Here is a 23,376-nt window from a genome sequence, read left to right as displayed (position 1 = left end):
GTGTGACTCCATAGACGGCCTCCTACCAGGCTCTCCTGCCCCTGGATTCCCCAGGCAAGAACCCTGGAGTGGGTTGCCATTTCCTTCTCCAAAGCATGAAAGTGAAAAAGTGAAAGTGAAGTTGCTCAGTCGTATCCGACTCTTAGCGACCCCATGGACTGCAGCCCACCAGGCTCCTCCATCCATGGGATTTTCCAGGCAACAGTACTGGAGTGGGGTGCCATTGCCATATTTGACTTTATTTTCCCTACTTTTTTTTCCTTAAAGTTACTTTAAGTATTGTTCATAATAAAAAGCAAACATATAATCAAAACAACTTAATGAAAATTAAACCTAATGTCTGCTATATTTACATTTAAAATGCAGAGAAATAAGTATGTGGAAACTATTTCCATTATCACTGGTAGTTTCTAGATTTATAAAATATTTTGTGCATGTAGAGACGACTAAAGAACAGTAAGTTTCAGTTTCCTTCTCTCTCTTCCTCCACCCTGACCTTGCTCACATTCTTAGCAACCAGACAAAATCAACTTCAGACTCCGAAGGGCATGTGATAAGTAGGTTACACACAATCAAAAATATCAACTTTTATTTTAAAATGTTAAACTTACTTACAGGCTGATCAAGAAAGATCAAATATGAATTTTTTAAACATGTAAAATTGGAAAACATGAAATTGGAAAATTTTGGTTTATAACTAATAATTTTTAAGTTGCAAGAACATTTCATGAAGATGTTGCCTGTTTCAAATACTCAATAAGATCTTCTCTCTCACTCTTCTTTTTAAGACCAGCAAAGATCATTTTAGTTCCAGGGATATATTTCTTTGGGTTCTCCAAATATTCCATCAGAGTCTGCTCTCCCCAGATAATGCCTATAAAGGTGAAAATAAGTTTTAAGTTTGCATAATTACATTTATAAAACTTACTTACTGATGTGATCTACATTCGAGAACAAAAGCTTACTTTTGGACTCAATAGGAATGCTATTATAACCGAAAATACTTACAGTTTCTGACCTACAAGAAAATTCCAAAATTGGCCTTTGGTGATCTCCTGTTTGGGTTTCTTACAGAAATCCAATGCTGTTTAAGATCATCTAAGGTACACCAATGAACCACCAACCCAGACATGTTGTGCCATCCTCCTAGAGTCACAGAGTTCATTCTAGAAAAGATCTTAGAGGTCAATTGACCCAAATCCTCATTTTGCAGATAAGTGAATGATGACCCAAAGAGAGAATAATAACTTACCTTAAGATGACAAGGCCACAGAGTCAGGAACCTGTGACTAGTAACTCAGTTCCATGTTTGGGGTGGGGAGTTGCTCTGTTGGTTTTTTACCAATCATAGCAAGCTGCCTCCGTCTAGATCCCTACCAAAAATTTATGACTTCAGGAATCCAGTTTTAAAACCAGAGAAAAAGGTTGCCTCTAACTTTTTTTCCTTTCTGAAACCAGTTGAAAAGAACATGAACAAAGAGAAATAGAAATGCTAATTCTACTTTTAATAAAATTCTTGAGGGAGTACCTCACAAATTTGATACAATTAGAAAACTACCACAGACATAAAACCTGGACCAGAGTGAGAGGACACTTGTCACTAATTTCAAGACAAAAGTTCTCCAGAATAGGTGACAAATCCTAAAGGGCAGAGTCATGACGCTCTGGCCCCAAAAGAGTACAGTATATATTGACTGGCTTTGAAAGTCTAAATTCAATTTAATGTCATGGAGGGCCAGGGGAGCCAGGATTAAAGAAGAAAACACATCTTTAAAAGAAAGATTCTACCTTGTTACAGGATAGAAGAGAAAGGTACTGGGTAACCCTGGAACTACCAGACTTGGTCAGCTGAAGAGCCAAATAACCCCCCAGCCAACATTCACACATACACATATCTCTAAAACATAACTGTGGGTAAGGAAGACTTCATAACCAAATGGAAAGCTCAGACCCTCACTCTTACTGACCTTCTGCACATACCCATCCTGATGAATCATCCTCATCAAAAGACGAGTAGTAATTAAAAAGGAATCAGCATGAAAGAGCACTAAAAACACATACACACAACAGCAGAAATACAAAAAACCAAAAGATAAATGAAATATACACATCAGAAATCATCAAAAAATCATGACCACATCCCCATGGATTCAAAAAAGATCTTTACAAATCAAGGATTTATAGCAGAACTACAAAGGGTCAAGGAGAAAATGATAAAAACAGAAGACATAAATGACAGCGAAAAGAACAGACACTGCTGATAGCACACTCAGGCTTGAAAGTATTGATAAAAAAAACAAAATGAAAAAAATTAAAAGTTTAAAACAATCAAAGGAAAAATAAGTTATAGAAGATATGCAGACAAAAGACATCCAAAATATGTACAACTGATGGCCCAAGCAACATTTCTTTAAAAAACAAATGAAAAAGTATAAAAATTTTAAAACATGTAGTGCAAGAAAACTTTCAAAAATAAAAGTTCTGAGTCTACCAACTGAAAGAATACATATCCCAGGAAATTCCGAAACAAATGAATCAAGGCTTACACACAACCCAATAAGTTCCTAATTTTTAATGAGAATTTTACTGAAATTTAGGGGGGAAAGAATAAAATAAAAATAAAACCGATTAACTTATAATGGAAAACAGTCAGGCTGGCTTCAGATTTCTTCAAAGAATAATTCAACACAAAGCATACAAAATCTTGAGGAACTAAAAGAATCATCCAATTATTTTAAGTCTAGCCAAAAAGTTTAGCACAGACTCGGACACGACTGAAGTGACTTAGCAACAGCAGCAGCAGCAGTGAGATATAATTGACGTATAACATTCTCTAAGTTTAAGGTGTACAATAGGTTGATTTGATACATTTATATATTGATTTTTCATTACCACCATAGCAAGAGCAAAAAACTCCACCCCATCACATAATTGCCATTTCTTTTTTGTAGTAAGAACATTTAAGATATACTCTCTTCTGCTGCTGCTAAGTCACTTCAGTTGTGTCCATCTCTGTGCGACCCCATAGACATCAGCCCACCAGGCTCCCCTGCCCCTGGGATTCTCCAGGCAAGAACACTGGAGTGGGTTGCCATTTCCTTCTCCAATGCATCAAAGTGAAAAGTGAAAGTCAAGTCGCTCAGTTGTGTCCGACTCTTAGCGACCCCATGGACTGCAGCCTACCAGGCTTCTCCATCCATGGGATTTTCCAGGCAAGAGTACTGGAGTGGGGTGCCACTGCCTTCTCCGATATACTCTCTTAGCAACTCGCAAGTATATAATACAGGATTATTAGCTATAATCACCATGTTATACATTAGATCCTCTGAACTTGTTAATCTTGTAGCTGGAAGTTTGTATCCTTTGACCAATATCTCTCCATTACCCTAACTCCCCACCCTGGTCACTACAATTCTACTCTCTATTTTTCTAAGCTTGGCTTTTTCAGATTCCACATATAAGTGATATTATACAGGATTTGTCTTTCTCTGTCTGACTTATTTCACTTAGCATGATGCCCTCAAGATTCATCCAAGTTGTTGCAAATAGCAGGATTTCCTTCTTTCTCATGGCTGCATAGTATTCTATTGTGTATAAATAGCACTTCTTCATTCATCTATCCATTAATGGACTCTATGTCATTTCAATATCTTGGCTGTTGCAAATAATGCTATAATGAACATGGGAGGTATAGATACCTCTTCAAGGTTCTATTTTCATTTCCTTTGGATGTATACCCAGGAGTGGGATTACTGGATTAGTTATATTTTTAACTTTTTGAGGAAACTATATACTGTTTTCCACAGTGGCTGCATCAATTTACATTCCCACCAACAGTGCAAAGTGTTCCCTTTTCTCCACATCCCTGCCAATAATTGTTATTTCCTGTCTTTTGATAACAGCCACTCTAAAGGTGTGAGGTAACAATCTCATTTGCATTACTGGGTTACTAGTGATGATGGCCACCTTTTCATGTATCTGTCGGCCATCTGTGTATCTTCTTTGGAAAAATATCTATTCTTTTCCTCTGTAAATTTTTTAATTTGGCTGTTTGGTTTTCTCTCTATTGAGTTGTATGAGTTCTTTACATATTTTAGATATTAACCCCTTATTAGATACATGATTTGTAAATATGTTCTCCCATTTAGTAGGGTGCTTTTTAATCTTGTTGATTGTCTCTTTTGATGTTCAGAAGCTTTTCAGTTTGATGTGCTGTGTTGTGCTTAGTTGCTCAGTTGTGTCCAACTCTTTGCGACCCCATGGACTATAGCCCACGAGGCTCCTCTGTCCATGGGGATTCTCCAGGCAAGAATATTGGAATGGGTTACCATGCCCTCCTCCAGGGGCTCTTCCCAACCCAGGGATCAAACCCAGGTCTCCCACATTGCAGGCAGATTATTTACCAACTGAGCCACCAGAGAAGCCCAAGAATACTGGAGTGGGTAGCCTATCCCTTCTCCAGAGGATCTTCCCAAACCAGGAATCGAACTGGGATCTCCTACATTGCAGTGGATTCTTTACCAGCTGAGCTACCAAGGAAGCCCTTAGTTTGACATAGTCTCATTTATTTTTGTTCTTTTTGCTTGTGCCTTTGGTGTCATATCCAGAAAACCACTGTCAAGACCAATATGGAAGAGTTTTCCCCTATGTTTTCTTCTAGGAGTTTTATAGTTTCCAGTCTTATGTTTAAATCTTTAATGCATTTCAAATTAATTTTTGTCAGTAATATACAAGAGAATCCAATTTCATTCTGCTACTTATCATTCTTATTTCATTATTAAAACTAACAAATACTCATATTATATGCCCAAGCAAGTCACAAATACTACTTAAACAGTCTCACTTAGGAAAAATTTTATTTCTAATTGTTAAATAATGTTAAAGCCAAGCCTTATAAGCTTTTATCTTTGACAATAGCCTATAATAAAAGATATATTTGTAATAAGTTTTAATATGACTTCAAATCAATATTAATAAAGAAAATGTTAAAAAGAAAGAGTTTTGGCAGCTAGAGGGACAATAATAACTGTTCTAAAAATCAGAACTTTAAAAGTTGACTGTTCTTATAAGAGGATAATAAAATAAAGACACTATAGAAAAATATTACTTGAAAAGTTAGAGAGCCATATAAATGCAAACAATAAATGCAAGTTTAAGACTTACTGTAATAAGTGCAATTCAATTCTCATACTAACTGTCTAGAGTTAGCACAGACTCCAAAGTTTCCAACAAGACTGCAAGTTCAGGGTACCCAGCCCATCCAAACTTCTAACCAATTGGCTATAAATTAAAGGGTTCCCAGGACCCCCTTAGGTATGATAATTCAGTAAAACAATTCACAGAACTCAGGAAAGCACTACTTAAAAATCACAGCTTTACTATAAACAATACAAATCAGTACCAGCCAAGTGAAGAGACCCATATGGTGAGTTCTGGGAAAGTCACAAACACAGGGGGTCCTGGAATCAGGACTCATCACCCTTCTAGTACACGGATGTGCTTATCAAACAGGAAGCTCAAATACAGCTTCCAGTTTAAAGTGGTCAGAGTTTTTGATTGGGGTTTCATTACATAGACTTGACTGATTGCATCACTCACCATGTGCCTAAACTCAATCTCCAGCCCCTACCCTCTATACCTGGAGATTAGACTGCTATCACCTAGCCCAAAGTCCCAATTCTCTAATCAAAGAGTTGGTCTTTCCAGCTTGGCCAGTCCCAGCCCTATCAAGAGCCCTACTGAATTTTCTCATCAGCATAAATTCAGGTTGCAATCCCAAGGCCCAACGTTGAAAAACAAAGACACTCGTGTGTGTGTGTGTGTGTGTGTGTGTGTTTGTGTGTGTGTACGCGTTAGTCTCTCAGTTGTGTCTGACTGTTTGTAACTCCATGGACTATATATAACCTGCCAGGCTCCTCTGTCCATGGAATTCTCCATACAAGAATACTGGAGTGGCTTGCCATCCCCTACTCCAGGGGATCTTCCTGACCCAGGGATTGAACCCAGATCTCCAGCATTGCAGGCAGATTCTTTTACCGTTTGAGCCACCAGGGCAAACCCTCTTATCACTGGGAAATTCCAATGTTTTACAGATCCCTCCCAAGAACCTGACATAAAGACCAGACAAATTTGAATATCTACTAACCAGCACTTTTACATATACTAAATACAATGATATTGTATTATAACAACCATGCTTCCCAGGTGGCACTAGTGGTAAAGAACCCACCTGCCAATGCAGGAGACATAAGAAACATGGGTTCGATCCCTGGATTGGGAAGATCTCCTGGAGTAGGAAATGGCAACCCACTCCAGTATTCTTGCCTAGAGAATCCCATGGACAGAGGCGCCTAGTAGGCTAGAGTCCATGGAGTTGAAAAAAGAGAAGCAAATGAAGCGACTTAGCCCAATGTAAGTAATGTAACAACTACACAGATGTTTTAAAAAGGTGATAAACACCCTTGACTTGACAAAGATTAAACTTTATGTTGCTTTAATATAAGAATTTTTATCAATTGTCTATATATGTATTTTATATATATGTGGTTGTTTTTTGTCGGTGTCCCCTGAATAAAACTGTGTTGAGACCCCAAACCTCTGGAGCCTCAGAATGTGGCTTTGTTTGGAAATAAGGTCATTGCAGCTGTGATTAGTAATGACCACAACTGAAAAGTAAGATAGGCCATACTGAGAAGGATAGGTCTCCCAGTCCAATATTACTAGTATCCTTACTAGAAGGCCATGTGAACACAGACACATGCGGACAAGGTAACAATGAAGGCAGAGGCTGGAGTCATGCAGCTGAAGGCCCCAAACTCCAAGTTTACTGGCAAACACCCAGAAGCTAGGAAGAAGCAAGGGAGGATTGTCCTCAGGCTTCAGAAAGACCATGGCCATGCCAACATCCTGATTTACACTTCTAGCCTCCAGAGCTATGAACCCATAAATTTCCACTATTTTAAGCCACCAAAATCATGGTACTTGGTTACAGCAGCCCTAGGAAACTATTGCTGCCCTCCAATGCTAAGATGTAGCAGTACTGCTCTAAAACAGACTTAGCATATACTTCCCGCCTCATCAGAGTTTGCCTGGGAACCCAAGTCTAGGAACAAATGGCTTTGCCACTTTTCCATCCTACTAAATGGCATTGCTCTCAAGGCTTTGAGAAAATGGAAAGTATCTTACTTTCACATATGCACAGAAAAAGCTGGCAATCTAGATGTGTTAATTTCCTTTTACTCAAACCATTTGACTATCCATAAGGTCTCTTTCTCCAAAATGCCAGATAACAAAAATTTCACTACATCTTATCTACCTGTAGTATAAGTAACTCACAATTAATTTTTTTGATTGTAATATAAGTGCTGAACATTAAGCTTTCAATCGCTGAGGCAACTCCTTCAAATATACACATTTTGAATAAATGCACTACCAGCTACACAGAGTCCCTTGGACTGCAAGGAGATCAAACCAGTCAATCCTAGAGGAAATCAATCCTGAATATGTATTGGAGGGACTGATGCTGAGGCTGAAGCTCCAATACTTTGGCCGCCTGACTCTAAGAGCCAACTCACTGGAAAAGACTCTGATGTTGGGAAAGACTGAAGGCAGGAGAAAAAGGGGATGGGAGAGGACGATTTGGTTGGATGGCATCACCCAGCTAAATGGACATGAGTTTGAGCAAGCTCCAGGAGATGGTGAAGGACAGGAAAGCCTGGCATGTTGCAGTCCATGGGGTCACAGAGAGTCAGACATAACTGAGCGACTGAGCAACAACTACACAAGTAGACGGAGAGCCAGGCTGCCCACTCATGAAGTTCCCTTTCTTCAGAAAGCTCTGGTAGACCCACATACCTATTTGACTGACCTGCTTGCTTTTCCCTTCCCATGCTTTAATTCGTGCTTTTATATTTTAAATTCACCAGTAAAGAGTGAACCCATAAAACCCTAGGCAACCCATCCTCAACCCCAATAAAAGCAAAACTCTAAGCCCACGCTCTCTCTCTACCTGCGACCACACTGTGTGGCCCCAGGCATGCTGTGCACCCTCAAGGACCTGTGAGTAATAAACTTTGTTTTTTCCAGTTTCCTGATGTTGTTGCTAAAGTGCACCTTGCAATCATATTAAGAAATGCAATAGGCTGAGACCAACCCCAAACACTATCTTACTAGAAACATTAATACAGGTTGAAATAAGTAGAATCCCTCTTTCGACAAAAAGCAAGCTATTACCTGTGCACTCAAAAATAAAAAATAGTACACAAGATGCCAAGTACCCATATTAAAGCCTTTCTCCCACAACATGGTCTCCAAAGCTCAATCAAGTAAGGTAATTTAGTTTATGTTGTTGTTGTCATTTAGTTGCTAAGTCGTATCTGACTCTTTTGCAACCCCATGAACTGTAGACTGCCAGGCTCCTCTGTCCACGGGATTTTGCAGGCAAAAATACTGGAGTGGGTGCCATTTCCTTCTCCAGGGGATGTTCCCAACCCAGGAACTGAACCTTCATCTCCTACACTGGTAGGCAGGTTCTTTACCACTCAGCCACCAGGGAAGCCCAATTTTGTCTATATAAGCAGTATAAAATCTATTAAGTAAATTTTTACTACTAAATTCAAATCACTAATGAAAGGATTCGCAGCTGCCAATAATCTATATTTAAAACTTCTTCAAACACCAAATAAAGACATCACAAGAAAATGACAAACCAACTACCTCTTATGTAAAAATCTTCAACAAAGTACTAGCAAGTTAAATTCAACAGCACTGTTAAAAGAACTACACACTATGACCAATTGGGATTTATCCCAGGAATGCAAGAATAGTTCAACACAGGAAAATCAATATAATACAAACATTAATAGAGCAAAGGGGGAAAAAAACACACATGATTATCTCAACAGACACAGAAAAAGCATTTCACAAAATCCAAAACCTTTTCATGAGAAAAAACATTCAGCAAACTAGCAATAGAAAGGACCTTGCTTAACACGGAAAACAGAATTTATGGAAAACCTAGAGCTAGCACCATATTCAAGGTAAAAAATGGAACCCTTTCCCTCTAAGATGAGGAACAAGATCAAGATTCTCACTTTTACCAGAGCTATTCAGAATTCTACCATAAGTCTTAGCCAGAGCAATTAGGAAAAAATGACAAATAAAAGCTACTCAGGTTGGGAAGGAAGCAAAACTATCTCTATTCACAGGTGACATAATTCTCTACATAGAAAATGCTAAAGAATCACAAAAAATCTACTAGAGATAATAAACGAATTTAGCAAAGTTGCACAGTACAAGATCAACATGGCTTGTCTGGTGGTGCAGTGGTAAAGAATCCATCTGCCAATGCAGGAGACACAAGAGACATGGGTTTCATCCCTGAATCAGGAAGATCTCCTGGGGTACGGAATGGCAACTCACTCCAGTATTCTTGCCTGGAACATGCTATAGACAGAGGAGCCTGGTGGGATACAGTTCATGGGGTCACAGAGAGTCGGATGCAACTGATTGAACACCCATGCCAAAAACTGGAAAGGCATCCCATGTTCATAGAATATAATGTTAATACTGTTAAAATGGCAATACTCGCCAAAACTATTTACAGATGTTATGCAATCTCTATCAAAATTCTATAGGTCTTTTTTGCAGAAATGGAAAAATGATCTTCAAACTCAGGAAGTTACAAAGGGTCCTGAAAAGCCAAAAAAATACTGAAAAATAAAAACACTGTTGGAGGGCTCATCCCTCTGAATTTCAAAATGTATTAGGAAGCTACAATAACCAAAACAGTGTGGCAGTAGTATAAGAACAGAAAGGCAACAGGCTGCATTTCACTACTGTATGTCTGCAAGAACAGACATGCAGACAAATGGAAGAGAGCGGAGAGTCCAGACATAAACCTTAACATATATGGTCAACTGATTTTCAACAAGCGAGTAAATTCCATTCAACTGTGAAAGCATGAATCCCTTCAACAAATGGTGCAAGGACAACTAAATAACCACATGCAAAAGAATACAGTTGGACCACTACCTCACTCTATATAAAAACTTAATGATAATTAATTAGAGGTAAGACAGTGACCTAAATGTAAGAACTAAAACTATTAGAAGAAAATATAGGGTAAACCTTTATGACCTTTGATATGGTGATAGATTCTTAGATTTAACATCCAAAACACAAGCAACATCAACAATAAAAATAAACAGACTTCATACAAATTAAAAACCACTGTTCATCAAAAGACATTATTTTTAAAAACAAAGACAATCTACAGAATAAGAGAAAAAAACTGCAAGTCACTTATTTGATAAGAGTTTAATATTCAGAATACATGGACACCTCTTGCAGTGCAGTGCAGCACATGTGTGCTCAGTTCAGTTCACTTCAGTCGCTCAGTCGTGTCCGACTCTTTGCGACCCCATGAATCTCAGCACGCCAGGCCTCCCTGTCCATCACCAACTCTCGGAGTTCACCCAGACCCACGTCCATTGAGTCAATGATGCCATCCAGCCATCTCATCCTCTGTCGTCCCCTTTTCCTCCTGCCCCCAATCCCTCCCAGCATCAGAGTCTTTTCCAATGAATCAACTCTTCGCATGAGGTGGCCAAAGTACTGGAGTTTCAGCTTCAGCATCATTCCCTCCAAAGAAATCCCAGGGCTGATCTCCTTCAGAATGGACTGGTTGGATCTCCTTGCAGTCCAAGGGACTCTCAAGAGTCTTCTCCAACACCACAGTTCAAAAGCATCAATTCTTCAGCGCTCAGCCTTCTTCACAGTCCAACTCTCACATCCATACATGACCACAGGAAAAGCCATAGCCTTGACTAGACGAACCTTTGTTGGCAAAGCAATGTCTCTGTTTTTGAATATGCTATCTAATTTGGTCATAACTTTCCTTCCAAGGAGTAAGTGTCTTTTAATTTCATGGCTGCAGTCACCATCTGCAGTGATTTTGGAGCCCAAAAAATAAAGTCTGACACTGTTTCCACTGTTTCCCCATCTATTTCCCATGAAGTGATGGGACCAGATGCCATGATCTTCATTTTCTGAATGTTGAGTTTTAAGCCAACTTTTTCACTCTCCACTTTCACCTTCATCAAGAGGCTTTTGAGTTCCTCTTCACTTTCTGCCATAAGGGTGGTGTCATCTGCATATCTGAGGTTATTAATATTTCTCCCGGCAATCTTGATTCCAGCTTGTGTTTCTTCTAGTCCAGCATTTCTCATGATGTACTCTGCATATAAGTTAAACAAGCAGGGTGATAATATACAGCCTTGACGTACTCCTTTTTCCTATTTGGAACCAGTCTGTTGTTCCATGTCCAGTTCTAACTGTTGTCCCCTGACCTGCATATAGGTTTCTCAAGAAGCAGGTCAGGTGGTCTGGTATTCCCATCTCTTTCAGAATTTTCCACAGTTTATTGTGATCCACACAGTCAAAGGCTTTGGCATAGTCAATAAAGCAGAAATAGATGTTTTTCTGGAACTCTCTTGCTTTTTCCATGATCCAGCAGATGTTGGCAATTTGATCTCTGGCTCCTCTCAGTCGTGTCCAACTCTCTGTGACCCCATGAACTGTAGCCCATTAGGCTCCTCTGTCAATGGAACTTTCCAGGCAAGCATACTGGAGTCTTGTTGCCATTTCCTACTCCAGGGGATCTTCCCAACCCAGGGATCAACCATATGTCTCTTGTGTCTCCTGCATTGGCAGGTGGATTCTTTACCATTGTACCACCCAGAAAGAACTCTTAAAACCTGACAAAAAGTCAACTCGAATAAAAAATGGGTAGAGAATATCAACAGACATTTTTCCAAAGAAAATATACAAATGGCCAACAAGCACATGAAACAATGTTCAGCATTATGGATCATTAAGGAAATACAAAGCAAAGTCACCAACGCTACTTCCTACCCACTGTTGCTATTGTTTTTAGTTGCTAAGTTGTGACCAACTCTTTTGAGACCCCATGAGCTGTAGCCCACCAGGTTTCTCTGTCCATGGGATTTCCCAGACAAGAATACTGAAGTGGGTTGCCATTTCCTTCTCCCAAGGATCTTCTCAACCCAAGGATCAAACCCACATCTCCTGTATTGCAGGCAGATTCTTTACTGCTAAGCTACCTGGGAAGCCCTCATATCCACTAAAACGGCAGTAAAAGAGAAGAAAAGGAAATCACAAGTGTGGGTGAGTATATAGAGAAATAAGAATCCTCCTCCATTGATGATGGAAAAGAAAAATGGTGTAACCACTGTGGAAAATAGTTTGCTGCTGCTGCTGCCGCCAATTCACTTCAGTCGTGTCAGACTCTGTGCGACCCCATAGATGGCAGCCCACCAGGCTCCCCCAACCCTGGGATTCTCCAGGCAAGAACACTGGAGTGGGTTGCCATTTCCTTCTCCAATGCATGAAAGTGAAAAGTCAAAGTGAAGTCGCTCAGTCATGTCAGACTCTTAGCGACCTCATGGACTGCAGCCTATCAGGCTCCTCCGTCCATGGGATTTTCCAGGCAAGAGTACTGGAGTGGGGTGCCATTGCCTTCTCCGGGAAAACAGTTTGACTTTTCCTCAAAAAGTTATTAACTGATCCAGCAATTTCACTCCTAGGTATAGATTTAACGTAACTGAAAACAGGGATTCAAACAAACAATTTTTCACAAATGTTCACAGCAGTACTGCTTAAAATAGGTACAAGGTAGAAACAATACAAATGTCCATCAATTGATAAATGAATTAAAAAAATTATATATATATATACACACACACAGACACACATATATATGCAATGGAATACTACCCAGCCATAAAAAAGTAATAAAGTACTGATATATGCTTCAATTTCAATGAAAATATGCTAAGCAAAAGAAGTCAAACACAAAAGATCATATATTATATGATTCCTTTCATATGAAATATCCAGAGTAGGGAAATCCATTGAGACAGCAGATAAGTGATTGCCAAAGGCTGGTAGTTACGAGATAGATACGAGGAGTGATTATTTAATGGGTACAAGGGTTTTTCTGGGATAACAAAAAAGCTTTGAAACTACAGAGGTGGTGATTGTACAACACTGTGGATACAGTAAATGTTTCTGAATTTTACACTTCAAAATGGCTAATTGTATTTATGTGAATTTCATCTACTAGAAAAATAAAAAGAAATATAAAATAAAATAAAATAAAAATCTTTCCAAACAGTAGTATAGTAGTGATATGAAATTTGGACCAGTAAGAAATGCTCAGATCCCAAGAACAGTTCAAAACAGAGAAGTACTTTATTTTTTAAATGAATGCTAACTATATTTATAAATATATATATATAGATATAGATATCTCCAGGAGTAATAAATTGCTTTGCAAACATATTACAGTCTTTTGCAACTATTTTTAATTTCAACCTAAAATTAACTGCCATCTACATACCTTCTATCCAACAAAGAAATGACTGACTATACTTTTTCAAGCTGAAAAATAACTGAATATACTTTTTCAAATTGAATATACTTTTCCACCCTGCTAAGAATCACTACCAGAAATAGAAAACTACCATTATGCCATTAAAACATAATTTGATTTTTTAAATTCAGCTTATGCTTTTTCAAGATAAATGTATTGCTAAAAATGAAGTGTCTTGTATAGGCAAAAAATTAATGCTACAGAAGATTGCTAATCTTGCTGATAAAAACATGACCAGTTATCCAAACACAGATCTTTTGATATACATTAATATTTCTGTAATATAAATGTAGATTTCATTTTTAATACTGCAAATTAGGAAATTATTATAATATCAAATCCTGTGTTTTCTTCTTTGCTACAAAGTTTCTGGTTCTCTCCAACAACTACCTAGCTTTTACCTTTGTTTTTGTTTGCCTCGGTATAAGAAAATCCTGGCGCTTGTCCTGTTTTTCTGCCAAAAAGGCCCCAGAGATTTGGACCAGTCTTGTGTTTTCCGCCTTTCTCCACTGTGTGGCACTGAGCACATTTTTGAATAAAGATCTTCTTGCCTGCCTCAGCATCTGCCATTTTGTTCTGCAATGAAACATTAAAACCACAGACCAAAGAAAATATCAGATTTGCAAAGCTGGAGAAAAAGGAATTTCAACACTTTGACTGAAGTATTAATGATATTAAACCAAAATATAATTTAAAGCATGTGCTTTGAATTCTGAGGGCTCAAAAACACAAACATAGCATTCAGTTTTATAAAGAATTGTCTCATTTATCAGATTTATTTTTAATTTCTAGCTATAGCTACTTTAGAAACTGCTATTGGTATAAGCCTGGTTTTACGTCAGCCTTCAGACAATTATGGGGTTCTCTGGTGGTTCAGACGGTAAAGTGTCTGCCTGCAATGTGGGAGACCTGGGTTCAATCCCTGGGTTGGAAAGGTCCCCTGGAGAAGAAAATGGCACCCCACTCCAGTACTCTTGCGTGGAAAATTCCATGGACAGAGGAGCCTGGCAGGCTATAGTCCATGGGGTCGCAAAGAGTCAGACACGACTGAGCAACTTCACTTCTTCACTTCTTCAGACAATTATAGTGATTTACCTAAATCAATTATATTCTTTCTTTTCACTTCCAAAAAGTACATGTGTAAAAAATTATGTGAAGCATATATGTCTAAATTGGTACTTCCTCACTTAAAAATAAAGATAGAACAAGTTGGAAAGATGATTAAATACAATGTTTATTATAAGTACTTATATGCCTGCAATAATAGACAAAACTATAAAATACCATGCAGAATGAGGCTACATATGGAATGAGGCAAGATACATATAATATATAATTTCATGTTTACTTTACACTCTAAGTGGTAAACAAATCTACCAAGACTAAATCAAGCATTACCTGAAAATAATTAAATAACAATATTGAGTTCAGTCAGCATTAGTATACATAGCAGAAAATACGTGATCCTAAGTAGGAAAGATTTTATTTTATGGTGATAGACATACACAATAAATTCTGTACAAAGATACTTTTGTTAAGACTGCCAAAAACTCTACTGGGTACCTAAATAAATGCCTCATCCATGTAAAATGATATAAAAACTAAAATAATTTGAACTTATTGAACAAATATAGCTTAAAATGCTAATGACTGCAGTACCTTGGTTTTGTTTTCCTGCAGCTTGTGTTCTTTGAAGAATGGGTGCTGGGGCAGTGGAAGTGGGGATGGATTCCAACATAAGAGTTACTGTTACAGACATCATGAAAATTCCTAATTCTTTGACAGGTTCTAGGCACATTTTTACCTTCATAGCTCAATTGAGAAATAGAAAATGTTTGTGTTATTCTGACAATATTGAAAAAACAATACTGTTTAACTAAAGTAACTATCCTGGAGAAGGGCATGGCAACCCACTCCAGTATTTTCACCTAAAGAATCCCATGGACAGAGGAGCCTGGTGGGCTACAGTTCATGGGGTTTCAAAGAGTTGGACACAACGGACATGACTTAGCACGCCAAGTAACTATTACAGTGAAACTAGTATTTCATCTGTATGTACCATGTGCATGCATGCATGCTAAGTTGCTTCAGTTGTGTCCAGCTCTGTGGGACCCTATGGAATGATGCTAAAGCTGAAACTCCAGTACTTTGGCCACCTCGTGCGAAGAGTTGACTCATTGGAAAAGACTCTGATGCTGGAAGGGATTGGGGGCAGGAGGAGAAGGGGACGACAGAGGATGAGATGGCTGGGTGGCATCACTGACTCGATGGACGTGAGTCTGAGTGAACTCCGGGAGTTGGTGATGGACAGGGAGGCCTGGCGTGCTGCGATTCATGGGGTCGCAAAGAGTCAGACACGACTGAGCGACTGATCTGATCTGATCTGATCTGATGGATTGCAGCCTGCCAGGATCCTCCGTCTGTGGGATTCTCCAGGAAAGAATACTGGTGTCGGCTGTCACGCCCCACTCTAGGGGATCTTCCTGACCCAGGGATCGAACTTGTGTCTCTCCATTGGCAAGAGATGTAGCTACTGCATTGGCAGGCAGGTTCTTTACCACTACCAGCACTACTAAAAATACCACTACTACTTATGTAGAAACCCAAATCAGTGTCAATAATCCACTTAAAGGGAGGACAGAAGTTTTCTTTGGGCAGTATCCAAAACAATTCAACTGTTAATCAGTGCTTTAGGTCTAATGCTTGGGGCTGATGGTGCACTGGGATGACCCAGAGGGATGGTATGGGGAGGGAGGAGGGAGGAGGGTTCAGGATGGGGAACACATGTATACCTGTGGCAGATTCATTTTGATATATGGCAAAACCAATACAATATTGTAAAGTTAAATAAAATAAAATAAAAAAAAAAAAGAAAAACACTTTATCCAAGAGAAGATTACTTTAAAATTCCAAACTTAAATCAAAATACTGCATTCAATTTCTAACTAGGTGAGTTCTATCAACTTTCTGTATAGGTACAGAATTCACTGAACCTTTGAATAAAGGACATAGAGAGGAAAACCTGAGTCACTAAAACAAACATATGGCCTTTAGTAAAATGTATTCACTACACCAGTAAAGCTTGTGTAATACAAAAACATTAGGGAGGGGACATATGTATACTTATGGCTGGTTCATGCTGTTGTATGGCAGAAATCAACACAACACTGTAAATCAATTATCCACCAATTAAAAATAAACTAAAAAAAAGAATCTACGAGAACCCAAATGTCATCTCAGTACTAAAGGAAACTTTCTTTCCAATTTTTATATAAAGCAGAAAGATCAGATTGATTTTTATACCAATTAAATTTTACCGGTAATTCAGGAAACTAGACTTTAAAAAAAGGATAAAACAAAATATTTTGCTTATTAACACAGATTTTACATGCAAGTCACTAAGAAAATATATACTGTCACTGTTCAAACTATCAGTATTTAACACAAAACACTGCTGCCGTCTTTAATCACTGCTGTGCAAGTATCTAAGATCCCTCTTCAAAGTGCATTAAAACCAGTAGATTCAGCAATGGCAGCAAGGGAGGACACAAGAAGACCAGGAAGGATCTCAAGGGAAGTCATTTTGTCTTATAATCATTTGGCACTCTACTAGTACTTAGTAACTAAGAAGAAATATCTCACTGAAATAGACAAAGATATGATATCTGGTATGAGAACGATCACTCATCCAAAAACGAATTCTAAAACTAATAGACCAAGATAAGAGTATCAAGCAATTACACATGCTTACTTAATGCCAGGCATATTCTAATGTGTAAGCCTGTACACATTATTAATGTATTTAATCTCCACGCCAGCCATGTGAGATAGATACTATTAACATCTCCGTTTTTTATGGATGAGAAAAATGAAGCACGTAGAGCTCATTTCAAGTCATAAGCTGATGAAAAGTAGAGAGAGATGGTGAAAGATGAGAGAATTACATCTATAATCCTAGATTTTTAATTTCAACAATTCCCTTCTAAGAGTGATTGAGGCAACCCTGTGTTGAACATAATGTCTGACACACTGCAGCTGCTAAACTGAGTGAAAATACTTAACGAGGAGTAAGTGAAAAAACTTTTTAATACTGGTACATACCACTGACATTTCTAATTTTGCCCATAAAAAGAGGAATGTGGTAAAAAAACAACTAAGATACCATTAAAGTCTAAGAAGTCCATATAACTGAAGTGATGAAAGAGGAAAGAGAAGCTCACTAGAATATTTTAAGGATGAATACTACACTGATTTTAAAAAATTAAGTGGGATTATGCATGTTGTAGTGGGAAAAAACACTGGAGTGGAATGTATCACAAAGATGTGACCCTGGGTAAATCGTTTCATGTTTATGAACCACATGCATAGGTGTTTCTATAGTCTTTCTCCTTGCTAATCTGCTGTACTTGAACCTATGACCTGGAACAAGAATCCAGCTTTCCAAACTCCTAATTGCCAAAGAAAGTTCAAACTATCACACAATTGCACTCCTCTCACATGCTAGTAAAATAATGCTCAAAATTCTCCAAGCCAGGCTTCAACAGTACATGAACCGTGAACTTCCAGATGTTCAAGATGGATTTAGAAAAGGCAGAGAGGCACCAGAGATCAAATTGCCAACATCTGCTAGATCATCGAAAAAGCAAGAGAGTTCCAGAAAAACATCTACTGCTGCTTTATTGACTATGCCAAAGCCTTTGACTGTGTGGATCACATCAAACTGCAAAATTCTTTAAGAGATGGGAATACCAGACCACCTGACCTGCCTCCTGAGAAATCTGTATACAGGTCAAGAAGCAACAGTTAGAACTGGACATGGAACAACACACTGGTTCCAAATCAGGAAAGGAGTAGTCAAGGCGGTTTATTACCACCCTGCTTATTTAACTTATATGCAAAGTACATTATGCAAAATGCTGGGTTGGATGAAGCACAAGCTGGAATCAAGATTGCCAGGAGAAATATCAGTAACCTCAGGTAAGCTTTTGAACTGCGGTGTTGAAGAAGACTCTTGAGAGTCCCTTGGACCGCAATAGAGATCCAACCAGTCCATCCTAAAGGAAATCAGTCCTGAATATTAATTAGAAGGACTGATGCTGAAGCTGAAACTCTGATACTTTGGCCACCTGATGCGAAGAACTGACTCCTTGGAAAAGACCCTGATGCTGGGAAAGACTGAAGGCAGGAGAAGGGCAGGACAGAGGATGAGATGGTTGGATGGCATCACGCACTCGATGGACATGAGTTTGAGTAAGCTCCCGAAGTTGGTGATGGACAGGAAGGCCTGACGTGCTACACAGTCCATGGGGTCGCAAATAGTCGGACACTGAGCGACTGAATTGAATCTCAGCATGCCACCACCTCCTTTTGGAGGCTGACTTCTGCTAAACATGGGCTGAAGGTTCGGCTCAAAATCAGTCCCATCCAGAAATCAGAAGGGCTGCAGCGAGGCCCCTGGTAGAAACAGTCAGAATTCTGTTTTACTTAAGACTACTCAGGCCCCACCTGGCTAGGGCTAAGGGAGAGCTTCTTACTATCCGGACGGTTGGGATACTCCTCTCTGAGTGAGCTAAGTCACTTTAGTCGTGTCCGACTCTGTGCGACCCCATAGACGGCAACCCACCAGGCTCCCCCGTCCCTGGGATTCTCCAGGCAAGAACACTGGAGTGGGTTGCCATTTCCTTCTCCAATGCGTGAAAGTGAAAAGTGAAAGTGAAGTCGCTCAGTCGTGTCCGACTCTTTGCAACCCCATGGACTGCAGCCTACCAGGCTCCTCTATCCATGGGATTTTCCAGGCAAGAGTACTGGAGTGGGGTGCCACTGCCTTCTCCGTCTCTGAGTGAACCCAGGCCTAAATTGTATCGTGGTCCATAACGGTGTTCAGATCACATGAGGTCGCAGGCCACTCCCTCCTAGCTAGTCCCATACTTACCTCAGGGCCAGTGGCTCCGTCCTCTGCCTCCTTGCAGAACCTTTAGCGTCAACGTGCAGCTGTGAGCCACAGTCTGTCCTGAGATCAACGCTGGCGATACCGCAGCAGCGCCTCAAAGACTGTACTGCTGGCCCAGCCCAGCACGTGCTTCTGGGACGACGTCGGCCAATGGAAGGCGGGGCTCCGTCGGCACTGCTGATTGGTCCTCAAATCCCGCAGGAACGCAACTCTCGCAGGAGCAAAAAAACCTAGCACTGCAGAGTTGTTACTGATTGAGTTTAAATGTGACAAAATGTTTATTTCTTTAACTTTTACCTAACTTAAGAGTTATCTATGTATATTCACAGTAAATACCAGTTCTTGCTTGAGGTAGGAACTCAACATTTTATGAATGATTCATTAGTGTTTGACTGTGGGAATCAAATCACGTCAATAAAAGAATAAGGCAAGTGCTTATTGGGGGCAAGACGCTGTGCCAAGCAACTTGGAAGGACAAACTCTGAACTGAAGTTCCAATTTTCATTGAGGTATAATCCAGCTGGGGCAAGATTAAAGTACATTATAAGTTAAATCATTATAAATGAGCTACATAGAAGTGCAATAAATAAGAACTGACAGCAAAATTGCAAGCTGCCTGTTTAATCGCCAAAAGAACAACAGACTAGAGCATGAATAGAAACAGAGAATGCGTCCTGAAGGAGCGAGGGAGGGAGATATAAGGGAGAGGACTGAGAAAGCTTTAAGAAGACGAGGGTATTGAAGGCAGACGGGTGAGAAAGCCAAAGCTGTGTTTAGGAAAACGTGAGGGGGAAAGTAGTTCACCTGTGGTTACACGATTACCTCAGTGAGATGTGAGTGGTAAAGGCTATTAACAGAGAAATAAAAATATTAAAATAATTCAGCTTATTAAATTTTGTGTTAGGTAAGTGCAAGATTTACCCATATTCTCTGGAGTGCTGTCCAATAGAACTTTCTACTATGATGGAAATATTCAGCGTGGACCCCGTCTACTAGCTGCAAGTAACTTTGAGCACTTTAAGTGTGACTCATGCGACTAACTGAATTTTTTATTATTTTAGAGTTAACTTTAATTAATTTCAAATTAAATAGCCACAATTAACAGATGGTTGAATGAAACTAAGTGGTACCTATATGTTCTGTCCTGTGAGCCACATATTTAAAAGATGTATGTCATCAAATTGAATCAAAAAGAGAGAAAAATCTGGTGTTACATATTATCTCAAACTCAAAGACGACCAAACTCAGGAAATAAAATGAGACTACCATTTCTTGAGTGCATACCACATGCCAAGTTAGGCACTTGTGTACATTATCAGTAGCCTGTAGACTTATAGATGGGAAAATGGAGACTCTGGACCATATTCATGCAGAACAATCTGAAAGTTACTAATTGATCACCAATAAATATCAGTGAAAATATTTTAAAATCCAGTAAAAATTTGCAAATAAGGCAAAACATTTTTACTTAATCAGATATAATGTATAATTATAATTATACATCCCAGACAGTAAAGAATCTGCCTGGAATGCAGGAGACCCAGGTTCAATTCCTGGGTCGGGAAGATCCCATGGAGAAGAGCGTGGCAACACATTCCAGTATTCTTACCTGAAGAATCCCATGAACAGAGGAGCCTGTTCATAAATATGTGGTCATTACCACAGTCCACAGGGTCGAAAAGAATCGGACATGACTAAAGCAACTTAGCACACAAAGACTAATATCAATAACCAATAAGTCTTATTGTAATTAGATCATAGTTTAGAGAAATTTTGGAAAGCAATGACAATAATTTATTATTTTATCCTTGCATTTCAAAAATAAGTTACAATATCAATATGATCACTTTTAAAAAAGATTAGTAAGAACTTATTAAAAATTTCAAGGCAAATCTGAATTTCATGTGAAATTCAGTGTCTATCATTCTAATAATTGTGCATTGTAGGCTACATGTTTTATTTCTCTTAATCTGCAATGGCCTAGCATACCTTTTCTCTAATATAAGACAAATTAGTAATCATTCTTTCAAATCTCAGAATTTTCAACTGTTTTACTTCCATGTGATTCATGGTCAAATGTGACTTTATATGATTTGAACATAAAAAAAATCTGTCATTACTGAGTGATGAAAATGTTCTACAACTGTGGAGATGGTTGCACAACTCTGTGAATACTAAAAAGCAATTAACTTAATTCTTTAAATGGGTGAATCATATATTTGAATTATATAGCAATAAATCTGTTTAAAATAGACAAGTAAAAAAATTATTTACTATAATTTATAAGTAAATTTCTTATTTTCCTTGAATATGTGGTATTATTTCACATGATTAAATGGTAAAGAAATTTTGCTTTCTCAGCATCACCCAATATTTCTGATTCAGGCTTTGTTCTCTCCAATCTTTCATTCGTTCTAAAATAAAATTAACTACTCTAAAATTCTCAGGATACCAATCAGTAATCTTGTTTTACAAAGAAGAGATTTCCCAGAAAATGCTGTTTAAAAAAAGTATACATTTTCCACTAGATGGCACTAGTGTTCAAATAGTATTGCTAGAATACTGGACTTTCTTTACATCAATAAAATTATTATATTACGACATTGTTTTCATTCACTTTGACTGGTCTGGGCAAGATAAAGAGAAGTGGAAAGTTAAGATATTTCCTTAACTTGTTAAGCTCCAATGTAAACAGATCCTTCATTTTACAGACGTGGGAAGTAATGCAAGGAGAAACTGTATCAATTTTGTGCTAAAGCCTGAGTGAGAACCCAGAATCCCTAACTCAGTTGCCATCATACAACTATACAATATTAAGAATGGAGGATTGTACACCATAGACAAATGGAATAAGAAATTAAATCTCTATCGTACATTGTACACGTATCTCATTTGATCACTAGGCTATTAGCCCTATATATCTTATCTCAAATAATCCTATTTCGAGAAGCCCAATCTATTAATTTCATGAAGTAAGGAGAGAATCATTTAACACATATCATTCAATTATAGCACAGTGCCCAACAGACAGCAATCAAAAACATTTCTGAGCTAATAGAATGGATGAATTAATTAAGCTTGCTTATGTGCTAAATTGCTTTAGTCATGTCCAACTCTTTGTGACCCTATGGACTATTGCCCACCAGGCTCCTCTGTACACGGGATTCTCAGGCAATAATACTGAAGTGGGTTGCCATGCCCTCCTCCAGGGGATCCTCCCAACTCAGGGATCAAACCTGCATCTCTTAAGTCTTCTGCATTAGGCAGGTGGGTTCTTTACCACTAGCACCACTTAGGAAGCCCTAATTAAGCTAGACAACTATGCTATTTAGTAGGGTATATTATTTCTGCTTTACAGTTGAGGAAACTGAAGTTGAAAACTTGAAGTAATTTGCCCAAGCTCATATAATTCAGTGGCAAAACCATTTAACACAATCTGGTGTTAGTTTGCACTATGTATTTTCTTATAAGACTTCCACAATAGAAAAGAAAAGCTCTCTGAGAGCCAGCATCATGTATTTCCTTTTCTCCATTGTATGTCCAGATCCTTATGCAGAGCCTGGATTATGGCTGGTACACAATAAACAGTATTTATATGTTTTCATTCATAGCAACACAGGTCTTCAAGTTCCATTAACAACAAGCTTTAGAAGTCAGTACAGATTTCCCATTTTACCTGAACCTTAGGGCTTCCCTGATGACTCAGAGGATAAAGAATCTTTCTACAATGCAGGAAATCCCTGTTGGAACCCTGGGTCGGGAAGATCCCCTGGAGAAGAGAATGGGAACCCACTCCAGTATTCTTGCCTGGAGAATTGTATGGACAGGGGAGCCGAAGGGTAGCAAAGAGTCTGACAGGACTGAGCGACTAACACTTTCACTTTACTTTCACATTTCTCCTAGCTCCACAGTAGCGTGCTGCATTCTTTTTTCCCTCAAACCACCCATGGTTGCTTGTGGGAATCAAGTACAT

The 23,376-nt window shown here is 38.7% G+C and overlaps 1 protein-coding gene across 1 annotated transcript; it reads right to left on the bottom strand.

The window, feature by feature from the left end:
- Nucleotides 1–554: 554 nt before the first annotated feature.
- LOC113901903 (cytochrome c 2) lies at nt 555–20,844 on the bottom strand. Its single transcript, XM_027556948.1, has 3 exons — nt 19,386–20,844; nt 13,855–14,029; nt 555–874 (listed from the first exon to the last, which is right to left on the bottom strand). The coding sequence occupies exons 2-3, from the start codon at nt 14,021–14,023 to the stop codon at nt 726–728; spliced, it is 318 nt and encodes a 105-aa protein (XP_027412749.1). The 5' UTR covers nt 14,024–14,029; nt 19,386–20,844; the 3' UTR covers nt 555–725.
- Between the last annotated feature and the right edge of the window lie 2,532 nt (nt 20,845–23,376).

This window comes from Bos indicus x Bos taurus, chromosome 2 (genome assembly GCF_003369695.1).
Source record: "Bos indicus x Bos taurus breed Angus x Brahman F1 hybrid chromosome 2, Bos_hybrid_MaternalHap_v2.0, whole genome shotgun sequence".
NCBI lineage: Eukaryota > Metazoa > Chordata > Mammalia > Artiodactyla > Bovidae > Bos > Bos indicus x Bos taurus.
The sequence above is the reverse complement of the archived record's forward strand: the minus strand, read 5'-3'. Positions and strand labels throughout refer to the sequence as shown.

Bases quoted from the DNA above. Each gene is read 5' to 3' on its own strand.
- LOC113901903 (XM_027556948.1), bottom strand. From the start codon at position 14,023: ATGGCAGATGCTGAGGCAGGCAAGAAGATCTTTATTCAAAAATGTGCT. The intron at 875-13,854 runs GTAAAAGCTAGG...TCACCTTTATAG, and splicing joins CGAGGCAAACAAAAACAAAG to GCATTATCTGGGGAGAGCAG.